General features: G+C 34.5%; 2 protein-coding genes across 2 annotated transcripts in view; both read right to left on the bottom strand.

Annotated features, from left to right (window-relative positions):
• Positions 1–6,411, bottom strand: part of arhgef15a (Rho guanine nucleotide exchange factor (GEF) 15) — a 45,529-nt gene extending 39,118 nt beyond the window's left edge. The window contains exons 1-5 of the mRNA XM_017356341.4: positions 6,288–6,411; positions 5,777–6,174; positions 4,402–5,130; positions 4,092–4,140; positions 642–706 (exon numbers count right to left, since the gene is read on the bottom strand). Of these exons, the coding sequence (XP_017211830.1) occupies positions 642–706; positions 4,092–4,140; positions 4,402–5,130; positions 5,777–6,174; positions 6,288–6,301 (1,255 nt within the window). The 5' untranslated portion in view covers positions 6,302–6,411. The remainder of the gene's footprint in view (positions 1–641; positions 707–4,091; positions 4,141–4,401; positions 5,131–5,776; positions 6,175–6,287) is intronic.
• Positions 6,412–6,728: 317 nt separating this feature from the next.
• Positions 6,729–14,728, bottom strand: part of grk1b (G protein-coupled receptor kinase 1 b) — a 35,780-nt gene continuing 27,780 nt past the window's right edge. The window contains 5 exon segments of the mRNA NM_001017711.2: positions 6,729–7,594; positions 8,152–8,353; positions 8,502–8,626; positions 11,865–11,948; positions 12,033–12,190. Of these exon segments, the coding sequence (NP_001017711.2) occupies positions 7,311–7,594; positions 8,152–8,353; positions 8,502–8,626; positions 11,865–11,948; positions 12,033–12,190 (853 nt within the window). The 3' untranslated portion in view covers positions 6,729–7,310.

Consider the following 14,728-nt stretch of genomic DNA (forward strand, 5'->3'; position numbering starts at 1 on the left):
CTCTTCTCACGGTTTGTGTCGCATTTTGTGAGCCAATTGACAACAATTATTTGCTCCCCTTCTCCCCTGCTCTGCTGGCCATGCTCACTCCTGCCTCTGCTCGCAGCGCTCCACGCCCATTATGATGCTTTTTTTTTAATTCGGAGGTAGACTTGAACCGACAGTTTTGGGTTTCATGGCCCTTTAACTGCAGTTTGGCACTTTCACCTTCATTCAGGAACACTTTATTCATGCCCTGTGACAATTATTGTATGCAAGTATGAACTGCTGGAAGAGTGTTGTTTTAATGGAATTTGAAACCGTGCATCATATGGGAAAAAAAAACGTCTGTGGTCCTACTTAAAAAAATATTGTCGTCTGTATAGACTATCCTGTCACAAAATGACCAAAATCCTAAAGGCAAGTAATAGTTTGATTAAGGTGTCTGTACTGCACTTCAATAATGCAACTAAAATAGGCATACCCCACATCTTAATTTGATTTCTGTTTAGTTTGATTATGATTTGGATTATAGTAATCAAAAATAGCTGTTTACATGGTAGACTCTTAATCAGAGTATTGTTTTGATTGTAATAAAATTACATATATAATTTTGCTTGCTTAGATGAAAAAGTCACCACTCATCACTGAAAGAATCTCACCATAGTCACTGTTTGGCTCCCAGTCACTGGAAATCCTCCGTGGGCTTCCTGTATTGTCAGATAGCCTGTATGAAAGCCACAATTACTACACCAGGCAACACATTCTTAGATTGAACAGATTGTAATGGTCTGGGTGTTTGCTACTTTAACAATACTGTTCGGAGTTTCCCCTGCGATCTATTGCACTTTCTTTCTTAGTAAAGAAAAAAAAAAACACACACACACACTTTCTGCAAGTGACGTGTGACAAGTATGTCTTCTAACGCAATAGGTCACAAGGTCAGTTTTTATTTTTTAAGACCAAAAAAGTTTAAAAAATTTTTTAAATATTTTGATAAAAAAAAAACTATTTTAATTTTAATCAAACTTTTTAGACAGCAGTAAGAAAAGATGGGCAGTACATGTATATTATAAATATAAAATAGTATATTGAAAATATGTATTAAATTACTTTTGAGTATTTTGTAATTTTTATTTTCCTGGACTTTTTTTGTATATTGTATATTGTAACTTGGATAACTAAGCTTATTAAGACAACAAAATATAGTTCTGGCTAAATGTAAGTTGAGATGTTGAATCATATCTGGAAAAAAGCAAGGACATGATACCCTACATTTGTTGAAAACCCTGTAATGGGTAATTTGCTTTATGTTATAAAATGGAAGAATATAGCAAATACCTTTGCTGCTCTAAAACATGGGAATTTTCTTGTTAGAGGAGGAGTGACAGCTTTCTAGCTTATGTTAGCTAACTTCAATACTCATTTTTTTTTTATCGACAATTTTAGAAGCTAAATATCTCTATTTGTCATTGTTGTCGCCAAAAGAGCTTGAGTATACTCTTGCTAGGACCTCTATTTGACATAATAAACACAAAGAAACTGAAAGTATTATCAATAATTGTCACATGCACATCATGGCAGTTTCAGGAGAGCAGCACCAAGCATCTTAGACTGGATGTTTTACTGGAGATTATAAGAAGTTTAGGGTTAGTGATTGGATGAAATTGTATCTGTTATGGCACCTTTAGTCTTATTGTGACATTAAGGCTAGTATTGTGGCAAGTTAGATGATCCACTCAGACTTTAGGTTTAAGTCTGATGGACCGAAGCTTCTGTCCTGAAACTGCTGTACATATACATGTAGCACTGTGGTTCTGCATTTGGGCATATCTTGCTCTGGCACAGATACATGATGCAATAAGCATTCAATCCCTTATTTTGTTCTTTTCAACCATTCTACAATAAATACAGTTAGTTATGTTTCAGGTGAACATAAACAGTTAGGACGTTAGAACAGTTAAGAAAGTAAAACCTAATTTGCAGTTGTGTGATATAGTACATATGGTAAATACACGCAAAGAAAGATGTGAAAATAATTCTGTATTGCTCATCTTTCATTTAAAAAAAATCACAAAAAATGCTGCCTAACATAGAAACAAAATAAATTTAAATTAAAGTCAATGTTATTTCTCCAATACTGTACATATTGGTCAAAACCATGACATAATTTTATTCAATCATTTTTTTAACTTTCATTTGCACAGAAATCAGCTCTATATCTTCTCCTATAATACCTGAAGTTGGAAGACTACTGAGAAGAGTTCACATTTTTTCTTACAGAATCTCAGATCTTATGGTTTCTCAGTCAATTTTGGTGCTCATTCCTCTTCATTTCACCTACTTATTTTCTATAGCTTAGGATACTGGGATGACCATCACTGAACCATACTTTTGTGACACAGCGATGCATTTTTGTGTAGATTTTAATGATATTTGTTCATTGTCATTATGAAAGTTCCAGCCATGGCCCATTGCAAGACCTTTAGAATTTGCTGTAAAGATGATTAAATAGAATGATATGATAGCATGATAGAACCTCCTATGCTTTGCTTATTTAGAGTCCCTATTATGCATTATAAAAGGTTATATTTTGTTGTTTGTAAATTTTCGTTGTTCATATGAACAATGTACTGACAAAGTCCAATACATTTAAGGAAGGATTGGCAAAGACTATTAATAACAAACGGATGGCGAATCCGACATTGCAGGTTAAGTTATTGTTTTAATCAGAAAAATAACAGAAACAAACACAGCACAGGGTTAGCTTGGCTATATTCCGGTACTGTTGTAAAAATGAATTTTAGCCGTTTATTCCTCATGACCAGCTTCTCAAACCGAACCATCTCACAGTGATCAGTGATGACTCATCTTAAGTCACAATTAATTCCACCCCACGCATTCTGCTAGTTTAAAGGGAAGTGCAGGTTCAAGTTTTCCTGGTTCCAGCACCTCATATATGAAAAGGTTTCGAATCAACATCAACATAAATGGCTAAAGATTCAAAAACCAGGACAATTCATATAATTGTATAATTTACTTTTTTTTTTTTTGAGAACTAATAATTTTAATCATGATGCACTTTAAAATTCAAACCTCAGCTATAAATAAAGAAAACATTACAGATTCAGCAGTACCCTTAACTGTGGACACATGCAATAAACTTCATTTAGTCAATAAAGCCATCTTGCCTGCTTTCTTTTTCTTTCTTTTTGTCTTACCATATATCAATATTGTTTGAAGATATAGTATGACAATGGGATTAAATATTGTGGTGGATTTAAATTTTCTTTCTTTCATTCTTTCTTTCTTTCTTTTTTAATTTCTTTCTTTCTTTCTTTTGTGTCTTTGTTTGTTTGAGGTTTTCTGACCCCAAAACTCATAAATGGAAACTCTTTATGGCAGATCCATTACTAATCCTAATTTGGCTGCTGAAACTAACCCTAATCTACTCTTTGTAAAAAAAAAAAAAAAAAAAAAAAATGATGGAAGTTGGTCTCTGTGTTTCTCACAAAAACTCCTGTAAAATATAAATACATTACTGGACTTTTGTGTTTGTACTCACCCTTGTGTGATATAAATTGTGAAAATATATTAAACTATTCTATACGAGTAATGGCATAAGAATTTTTAGAGGTGCTGACAATTTTAGTCACAGTGTATTGGAGAAATGGTGTATTGATTTTTGCTCGTCTCTGGCAGTGAAAAACAATCTGGCATTTATTTAAACTCTTAACATAGTACTAGATCTAGTTGAAGTAGATAAAGGTAAGTATAATAAAACAAGAACATATTTGGGACGGGGAGTCATAAGACCAAAGATATATGACAATAAATTACACTTTGAACATATTTTAGTAACGGGTAGTTGTTCAATTTCTGTGTCACTTCCCGTTTGGAACCATCCCTAACAATGGCGCATTAACAAAATAGCAAGTATCAATACAGCATTTAGAATGCTGTAGAAGCAAAAAATAAATACATTCAACTACAGGAAAAAAAATATACTTCAATAAATTGTTTAAAAAAATTAACTACTCCAAAAACTACTGAATCACTCAAGTATAATCACTTGAGTTTTTAAAAACAACGTATTGATGTTGTATACTTACTTTTCTTTGTCTATGGACTCCCAACCTTCTGCATTTTCATAACTCTCAGCTAGAAAGCAAATATGAACTTTTCAGAAAACTAGACAAATGTCTGATTTACTCAGAATAACATATTAAAACAAAAATTCCTCTGATTTTGGGAGGTATTATTTTCACATGTTCTCAGATAGACATTGGTGTTGGCTTGGCATGTTATGCTTAGCAAAAAATAAGTGTTAAATATCAAATTCATGTACAAACTTTTGAATGAACTGGATTTCTGTGCTGCGCTTGAGTGAAAAGCAATGTTTGCGAATTTTTCTGTGCTCACCTGTTGAATCCGGCAATCTTCTAGACTTGCAGGGGCTGATGTTTCTAATTGGTGGATAGCCTCCCCTAAGAGAGATCACACAGGCCAATGATGGCTGTGAGGACCGTTTTTCTGTTTTTTGTTTGCTTGTGGGGTGTAGAGGAGGCCGAGGAAGAGGTCGAGGGGGGACAGGTGGTGTGGTAAGTATATTGTCTTTTGATGGCAAAAGATCTAAGTATATATTGGCATCAGTGTGCTGTGCATATTGTTTGATATTTTGATACTTGGAGGACTGATAAGTCCTTGGAGGTAGAGGGGGTTTTGAGTGGTTTTGAATAGGCTCCTCAGCATATGCAAATCTCTTTAATGCTAATTTGTGAGGGCTGTGGTGATATAAAAAGCTTTGGCAATTTATGCATGGTGGTAATTCTTGAATGGGTTTTGAATGGTGAGTGGTTCTATTCTCCAGCTTTCCAACTTCATTACTGGTTAGGTGTAAAACACCTTCCTTTTTTTGAAGTTTAGTTCTCTGTCTTCCACTGTTTTGATGTCTATTACACTTTTCATTCACTGTATCCAGATAATTATTCTCTTCCTGTAGAGGTACCCAGACCAGTTTCATACCAGGCCTTTGAAGGTGGCAAACACAATGGCAGTGTTTCTCTTCTGACATGGTAGGTGGTGCTGTTGAGTCTTGACAAATGTCTGAGTTGCCACTTACAGAGTTATTCACTTCACTGCCATCAGGAGCTAAAGAAAAGAATAGTGGGGTGCTTTATTAATCACTATTCTATAATTAATGTCACAGGTCCAGATAAAAACTGCACTTTTATTTTTTCTACATTTTCTACTCTTATGTTTATGCAAGTAAAATAGTAATAATAAAAGATAATAAACAGAACTAAGAACTATACACATTATACTAAGAATATGATCAAGTTAACCAAAATAATAACTGATAATGAAAGGGGACAGTAAATTTGTGATATTTGGGAATAATTGGTTAAATTTAAATCAAATGTATCTTGCAATTGAAAGATTATATGCTCCTGTCCGCCAGTAAAGCAGTGCAAACATATTTATCTTGTTATCAAATTAAGCTGAATTTTTCCTGTTTTTTATTATTATTAATAATAATTAAAAATGCTATTTAAAATACAAATGTTCATCATTAACTATTTATTTTGGTTTAATATTTTTCAAAATACTTTAATACCTATTTCAACAATTTGAATCTTAAATAAATAAATTATGAATAATCTAAACGTACAAAATGTATTATAAATGAATAACAGCTCACAATAGCAGCATCAGCATTTCAGTTACGTTGAATAATTTTGGGTTATACTAAAAGCATAATCATGTTTGATACAGAATTTTCGAAATTTTACTTTACCTGAACGACCTGCATCCACTGCCAGTTGATGATTTATTTCATCTGCCTTCAGTTTTACCTCTAATTCTTTATGTTCACTTTTTGTAACTGAGGGTATATCCAATGCCTTGTCATCTGTTGAGGTAGGACATTGCAATCTAGCTTCAACTCCCAAATGCTTTTCATCTTGGCTTATATCTTTGGAATATCTTCTGTCTTTCCTTGTGCAGTTTAATGCCATTTGATTGTCCATTCCTGGTTCAAAGTTATGCAAAACCTGAGCCACTCTGCTAGAAGAAGCCAATTGGCTTGTCTTGTGTAAAGTTTTCAGGTTTGGTTTTGGTGGAAGGATGGGTTTTTGTGGAATTGTAGGTTTTCCATTGGATATTTTATGAATTGACTTATCCATCATTGATGCTCTAAAAAAGATTTATACATGCAGAAACACACATATACACTCATTTTAAAATGCCTACTGCAACAACTATTGCAACAGAATGAAAACACAAAAGACAAAAATAAGTTAATTTACCTTTCACTGTGCATTCAGGGTTGCCAAACTGTGTGAAATTCTATGCTGTGACCAAACCTGTTCTGAATGCTGTTAATAAATGTCACTTATAGTGGTTACTTCTCTTTTCAGATTTTGTCCTCTGGTCTTTCTCATAGCTAAGACGGAAGTAGGTCACCATGCCAAATGGACTGTTGTTCGTTACATATAGTGAATTACTAGATGCAAGGCATAGATTTTATTCTATTCTACAGAATCATGGATTTATTTTTATATTAAATAGTATATAGTTTAGAATTATTAAGATTTGTAAAGCTAGTTCCTACTTTTTTTGCTTACGTAAAGTACCCATAAAAAGTATTTGCTTCAGCTTTTAACAACTGAAAAGTCCCAGTTCAACATTTTAGTAAAGCAACTGATCCCGGACTGACCATAAAGACCAAAAAGAGAAGATTCTATTTTCCTACATAAAAATATTTTATTGTTATTGGCAAGATTGTAAGGAGAGTTCTAACAACCAAATGTATCATAAACTCCAAAAATGCTATGTGTTTACAAACAGTAAACAGATGACCTCTTTTAAACATCTTGAAATATATATTTGAACTACACAAGTAAACAAGGATCTCACTTCCTCTATGGCATCTAAGCTGATGTGTTACTTTTTCAGTTCCTTTTAAATGTACTTGGTTTAATTCCTGTTTATATAGCTAACATCCTCCATGACCAAACTTTATCTCATGTAACTTTTAATATATAAACATGTAATACAGAATCCGTAATGTTGCCTTACATACTATATAAAAATATATATTTTTACAGAATGTCAGAAGACCTGTTTGATTTGCTTACTGCTCAGTAATAGATTTAAGAAGCTCAAACAAGTGTTCCAAAACATACATATGGAGACCTTCTGAGTTAGATAATTGTTCTCTATTATACATACTTTACATAAATATGTACTTCATTGCTTTGTTGTCCATCATTAATTATTTCCAGCGCACACATCAGTTTCTTGTATGTTCTGCATTTTGCTCCTTTCTTCTACAGTAGCACACATCCCCCTCCTTTTGCTTCTACAAAGTTGGGATCTAGATCATTCGGGAGTTTTCCATTTTGTCCCCAAATGTTAAGTTCTCCGAACACACCTGTCTCAATCATCTCCTCCTGCCATGGAATTGGTACATTCCCAGTTGCAAACTCAGTGTAGAATTCGTCGTCTTTGTTGTCAATCACTACACCTTTCACAGTGCTGAATGCACCCACATCATCAATGTCCTTGGCATATACCATTTTAGGATCAGGGACAAAAGGTGGAGGAAGCATACCTATGTGAAAAATAAGAAGAATATATTTTTAAAGATACCAATAATTTGTTCAAACTGTTAAAATTGTTTGAATTCAAGTGTTTAAAATTATATAATGAATAACTCACCCTCATGTCGTTCTGAACCCCTGAGACATTCGTTCAAGTCCAGAAAGGTACTAAAAACATAATGTGACATCTGCTTTAAGGCTGTTTTTGCTACCTTTCTGGACTGAAACACTGCTCTCTATAGAGGATGAGGGAGCTCTCAGATTTCAAGTTAAATGTCATGTTTTTGAATGTTTGAACGTCCCAGGGATTTGGAATGACACGACGGTGAGTAATTTTACAATTTTGGGTCAATTAACACTTTAATGTTTAAGAAAGAGAGCAGTGGTACAGTAATGGTATTAGATGGTACTTTAAACACAATAGTAATTTTTGATATTTGAACTTTTATGCATTTTAACATTTAAAGCACTATAAAGAATAATGTCAAGTCTTAAAAAAATATGGTACTTTTTCCTAAGTGGTTTGTAATGCATATTCTTCTCTGACTTTATAGCTGATGGGCCATACCAGCTTCTAATCTCCCCCAGTTGAGTTCTTTGAAGAAAGACTGATTCTTCAGCTCAGCACACTCATTGTTTTTAAAGCCAAGTCTCTTCTCTGGATCTTTCTCCATGAGTCCTTCACAGAGGTCTTTAAGCTCCTGACTGAAAGTTGGGGGGTATGAGACAGGGTCATTCAGAATGCGGCGAGTCACTTCATTGTTGTCCACCTTTGATACAGCAAACAAGCAGAGGTAAGATGAGTAAGTTTGCCTTAAATTCCTCTTATTTAAAATGATTTACCTTTGTCAATACACATCTCTATCAGTGTGAAGGGTCCTTAACAGAAAGCTAAAGTATTTGCCTTAATGTACAAACCTGCTCTCCACGACACCTGAACGGTCCCTTGGCAGCAACCATCTCATACAGTGTGACCCCAAGCGTGAAGTAGTCTACAGTGTAGTCGTACTCTTTCTTTTGTAGCAGTTCTGGAGCCATAAAACCTAATGAGACATACAACATAATCTGCTTATTTTTAGTCAAGTCAACTTTGCTTATCCATTTATACAATACAGACTATATTAAAGCAGCTTTAAATAAACAGTCAAAATAATAGAATCAATTATTAGTGTCTGTGAAAATTCTAAGTAAAGAGCATTTTGCAATAAAGTCATTACAATAACAAATAAATGATGAATACATTTTTGTCAGGAACATGAATAATGAGTGGTTTGTATGAAAATGTTTTGTCTTTTACTTAACAGCTTAAACGAAACAGCTAATTCAATCCTAATATAAAGGATTTATTACATTTACGGGGTGGAATTTAGTGGAAATACTATAAGCATAATAACAAGATCATTTGCACAAGGTAAAGAAAGTGGGGAAAGATATTTCAAAAGAGTGAACAAATGAAATCCTAAGTCTTTAGTAATATGTAGGATCTTAGACCTAAACAAATATTATGAATTATTAAAGAAATTATTGCAGTAAGTTTCTTGTTACACATTAGGCAGTTTGAGTTTTGTTTGGGGTTTTTGCTGTTCTTTTTTTTTTCTATCTTTTTCTTTTAATTGGGTGATTTGATTTAGAAGTCTGCATGTGCATAAACCCAGGTAAGCTTATTGTTGGGATTGTTCTATTTATTATTTAGGGACTGATCTCAAGTGGTGCATAAGCCCTATAGGAATTGCTCCTTTTATAATCATCATCATTATTATTATTATTATTATTATTATTATTATTATTATTATTATTATTAGGGACTGAGCACTGTTGGCATGCTGGCCCTATTGGAATTGCCCAGTTTATTGTTATTATTCATTCATATGTTATTCATTCATTCATTTTCTTTTCGGCTTAGTCCTATTAATCTGGGGTCGCCACAGCGGAATGAACTGCCAACTTATCCAGCATTTTTTTTTACGCAGTGGATGCCCTTCCAGCTGCAACCCATCTTTGGGAAACATCTATACACACTCATCGACACACATAAACTACGGACAATTTAGCCAACCCAGTTCACCTGTACCGCATGTCTTTGGACTGTGGGGGAAACTGGAAAAAACCCACGCAAATGTGGGCAAAACATGCAAACTTCACACATAAACACCAACTGACCCAGTCAAGGCTCGAACCAGTGACCATCTTGCTGTGAGGCGACAGCACTGCCTACTGTGCCACAGCGTCGCCACCTATTATTGTCATAATTATTTTAATTATTATTATATATTATATACAACAGGTGAATCTTTGAAATTTTTTACTTATGCTTTTCTGGCACATACAGTGTTCAGAATGTCATGAAATTACACACACACCTCCAAGGCAAAAGATCATAGATGGGTGGGGTTGGGGGGGCTCTCAATACCACCTTTTGTCTACAATATTGGGGTAGTACAGTAACTGGTCACAAAAACTCATTACCACCAAATAATGTCAGCATGATACAAAAACATTTTAAAATGTCAAAATATTTGAGAGGGGTTTGGATGCAGACTTGTTGCAGTTACAATCAGAGCTGCATTCACTGCTTTTTAATGCACTTGTAACCCCACCGGTCCTACATCCCCCAACCCGCTCCGAGCTGGGATCAAACTGGCAACCTTCCGCATGGGAGTTGGTTGCTCTAACAAGGCGCATAAAGATAATGGCCTCTAGCATTTTTTGCTAGAGCCCATTTAGAGGTCAGAGGAGTGAGGTTTACTTGCACAGCACTTCACTAGGTGGCCTCCTTTACACTTACCCCCCTAAACTTCACTCCCATCTGGGTCATGGCACCAATGTAACTCCGCGTGTCCTACACCACCCAACCCGCTCCGAGCTGTGATAGAACTGGTGACCTTCCGCATGGGATCAGTTGCTTTAACAAGGAGACTAAAGACAATGGTCTCTAGCGTCTGTCGCTAGAGCACCTTTAGAGGTCAGAAGAGTGAGGTTTACTTGCATAGCACTTCACTAACTGGACTCCGTTACACACTCACCTAACCCCAACCCTAAACCTACCCCTTAAAGTGACGTCACTAGCTCTTTAAAATATGCAATCTCAGTTTGCATCAACAAGGCTGCATCCAGATACATAGAAATGTTTTGGATATCTTGAAGGGTTTCACTCATAGTGTGGGATTAAAAAAGAGGAAAGATTAGAAAGTAAGGTTGTTATACTTAGGTTCTCTACAAGATGGGGTCATAGGATAAGAAATCTTTTCTGAGAACAGTGTTAAAAACAGTTGTGCTGATTTATATTTTTTACTGTACAATAGTAATATAGCACAGTATAGTACAGTTTATTAAAATGATTTAATCGTATTTCTATTCATAAAAGTTAAATGTATTACAGCTTCCACAAAAAAAAAAAAAAATGAATGATTGGCTGCTAAGCACTGACAGACTCAATGGGAGTGCAAGCCTAAAAGCATTGTAGGAAGTGGTGCAACTTTCATTTTTCATGCGATTTTAGAAAGTAAAGCCCCCGTTTCACCTCCACAGAATTTATTTTTACATCTTTATTGAACTACTCCAAATGTATCTTGTGACCGCTCATTTACAGTGCAAGCCAAATCAGTGCTGCCTGCATTCTTCAATACTGATCCTTTTCACAACATTCTATATTTTAATATTAAGCATTTGGAAAAATCAGACCTTAAAATAAATATAACTTTAAGGTGAAATATGACATCTTAAGATGTGAATTGATACAGCATTTTAGTGTTGATAATGGGGTTTGGGCAAACATTCTATTTAATTATTTTTTTTTAAATACTTGTGCTGTACCACAGAATATTGTAACAAATAGCATCTTATTTAATTTGATGAAGAAGTTTATGCATGCAAATATTTAATTTACCACAGTTGCAAAGTGCAAAGTTTGAAAAAAAAAACACCTGGAAAATGTTTGAAAAGTCCTTAAATTTGACTTTGGAAAGTTATAAGAACCCTGCACGTCATGACGTGTAGTTAAATTTTTGCCACTGCTCGAAGGCTGCACCGTACCATAAGTGTACACTCCACACAATAAAACTTTTTTTAAATGCATATTGTGCTAATACTTTAAAAACACTCCCAAACAACCCAGGAAACCCTAGCAATTACAACTTCCCTAAACTAGCAATTCTCTGGTGTTTGTTGGTCTAATGCCGATTTGACATGCTGAATCAGTTCAACACAATCCAACATGAACCCGACAAGACACAAAATTAGCCAGACCGGCCCTTAGAGTATTAGAACTGAAAGTTTTCTGACCTGGAGTCCCTGCATATCCCTGTGTTTTGTCTTTTCCTGGTGGTAATTCAACAGCCAAACCCAGATCAGACAGACGCACATGTCCTAAAGCAAAGAAACATAAGACATTCTGTAAAGTAAGATATGAGAGATTATCCGTTAGTAGGTTTACATATTTGTGTTTCTCACCTGCATCATCCAGGAGTACATTCTCTGGCTTGAGGTCTCTATACACAATCCTGTGCTGGTGCAAATGCTCAAGCCCACAAATTATCTGAGCTGTGTAATAACAAGCTCTAGTTTCATTAAAGCCTGGATTCTTCTCATCCACATTATACATATGGAATCTGTAGCACAGAGAAAAAGTAAATGGTGGAGTTAAAAGAGTTTGGACAAACAAAACTAGCATTAGTACATCTGTAATATTGTGTTTTTTATTTAAAATACATTACAACATGTGGCAGGAGAGATAATTAGGCTGGGTGGCAATCTGTAAAGGGAGCTTCGTCGGGCGCTCCGCATTTAATTGCGGCTACAGTGCTGTCCTGTTTTCTGTTTTCTTAGGTTTAGTTTTCTGTTTTGTTTTCTTTGTCCTTAATTTAAATTTTCTCTTTTCTTAACTTTTAATTTTCTATCCTCCCGATATTTATTTTTTTTAAATACAAGGACTGTTTATTTAACAAATAATTTTTGTTGGTTTATTTATCTATTATTGCTTGTTTGAGTCCCATTTCACTTATCAGGTTTATTTGATTGTATACATTTACTATAAAGTAGGATCCTCATAGTTTTGGCTGGATTTATTTGTTTATTTTCATTATTTTAACTTATTACTCAAGCTTGTTTTGATTTGAGATTTTTTCCATACATTTGTGCTTTTTTTGTATAGATTTACTTGGGCTCTTTTCTTCATTATTGATGTTTTGGTTTATTTTCCTTTTTGATCGAATTGTTTCTTTTTGTTTAAGGTGGGATTTAATTGACTTTCTTTGTTTTCATTTATAAATTCTACTACATTTGGACTTTTGTTAATTTGATAATTGTGTAAATTGTGACTTTTCGCTTTAATTGAAGGGCATTGGTCCGACTTGTCTGCTTGTGCCAGAGTTCCCAGGGCAGAAGGCTAATTTTATAGAAGATTTTTAGGATTTTTCTCACTGTGTGCTGGTTTATGTTTGTACGTGTGTGTGTTTTTTTACACAGTGGAGTGCAGTGGTTTTCACTTGCCTGAAGTGCAGTCTGGCCACCTTCCCTGGCTGGTGAGCTCTGGCCCTGAAGCACAATTTGTAACTTTACGAACCACAATGTCAATCTTGCAATATTGTTTTTAATCATGTTTTTATTCGAGACATGTTAATAAAGTAATTTTTATTTTTTACTGCACCAATGTCTCTGACTGTAATTGGTGGAGCGAACTTGTGCGTGCCTTTTATATAGGTGGTGCATGTATCTTAATTCTTTGGGTGAAATTCCCAAGGTGGCGTAGTCGGGTTAATTTGCTGTAATTATTATTATATTTGGGGTCTTATAATAATAGGCCTGGCTCAAAAGTGGAGAGGGGTCTGGAAGCAGACTTGGTGCATTGCAATCTGAGCTGCATCCAATTTCTAACACTCTGCAGCCAGGTATTTGTTTCCTCCCACTCTCTGTAGTATTTTTTTCAGTCGCTTGTGTTTAAACTCTGAAACTTTAAGATGCGGAGAGTTACCTTGAGAAGCATCTGCCATGACTCTCTATCAAGACTTGACAAACCCAATCAAAATAGGAAATAAGGCATCTTCATAAAATAAGTGTGGGATTATTTGCATGAAAAGCAACTTTTAAAAAGTTGTAAATATACGGGACAAAACCCGTCCTGTATTGATTTTAAGGGAAGCGTGGCAACCGTAGATTACGCTTGATTGCTTTTTTCCCTCAATATTAGGAATACAAAGTTCAGTCTTGCATCCTTTCCTTGTAAGTTCAGACTTCGCAATTTTGATATGGAAAACAAACTCCTGAGAACACGTTGGAAAATCTTCAAAGGGAACAGTGTATAACCTCATTCACAAAAATAGTAAAAATTTGCATTAAAAATAGCTTAGTTGGCAAAACTGTTATTTTGTCCATCATTTATATATGATGCTACTTATATGACTTATATGATGGTACATTTAAATATGGATATTGCTTAATGTCAATTATTTAATTTCTAGAAATTTTAATTATTCTTTAAGATTTTCTCTTCTACCAGTTTCTGACATATCTGTGACACATCAGTTTCTAAAGTTTTTGACACATCTGTGACAATGTGAAGAATAATACAGCTTTTCAAATTTTTTTTATTGATTATTATTATTTTTTTTACTAATGCTTCTAAATGAATTTGATCACTTATTTACTTATTTTCTCATCTAACGTCAAGTCAACTTCTGGTTATTCTATTAACCAATGTGCTATCTGTGGTATGGTATGTGCAAACTGCTTTAAAGTGTCATGAACACCCTTTTAGTAGGGTATTTCAGAAATTTGGAAAAAGCTAGGCAAGGGGGTGTTTTCAGTTCTGTTGAGGTGGGCGTATCAAGTGTAGTAAAAGGAAAAGAATTGCATTAAAATGGAAATTTTATTACACACATAAAAACTGCAAATTTTCCCACATGCCCACTCAGAGTGAGTCAAGGGGGCATGAATGAAATGTTATTGAATGAAAGAGAAACTGCTGGAAAAAAAAATTAAATACCAAAATTGGCATAATTTTTTAAAAGTTCAATTTGTGGTAAAGAGTTCGATTTCCCATGTGAAGCCAGTCAGTAGAGTTTATAGCTAAATATTTTGCGGTGTTTGCATGTCCTTTACTTCATAAAATTCCAGAAAATAGTAATAAAATACCATTCATCACAATAAAA

Source organism: Danio rerio, chromosome 5 (genome assembly GCF_049306965.1).
Source record: "Danio rerio strain Tuebingen ecotype United States chromosome 5, GRCz12tu, whole genome shotgun sequence".
In the NCBI taxonomy this organism is placed as follows: Eukaryota; Metazoa; Chordata; class Actinopteri; order Cypriniformes; family Danionidae; genus Danio; species Danio rerio.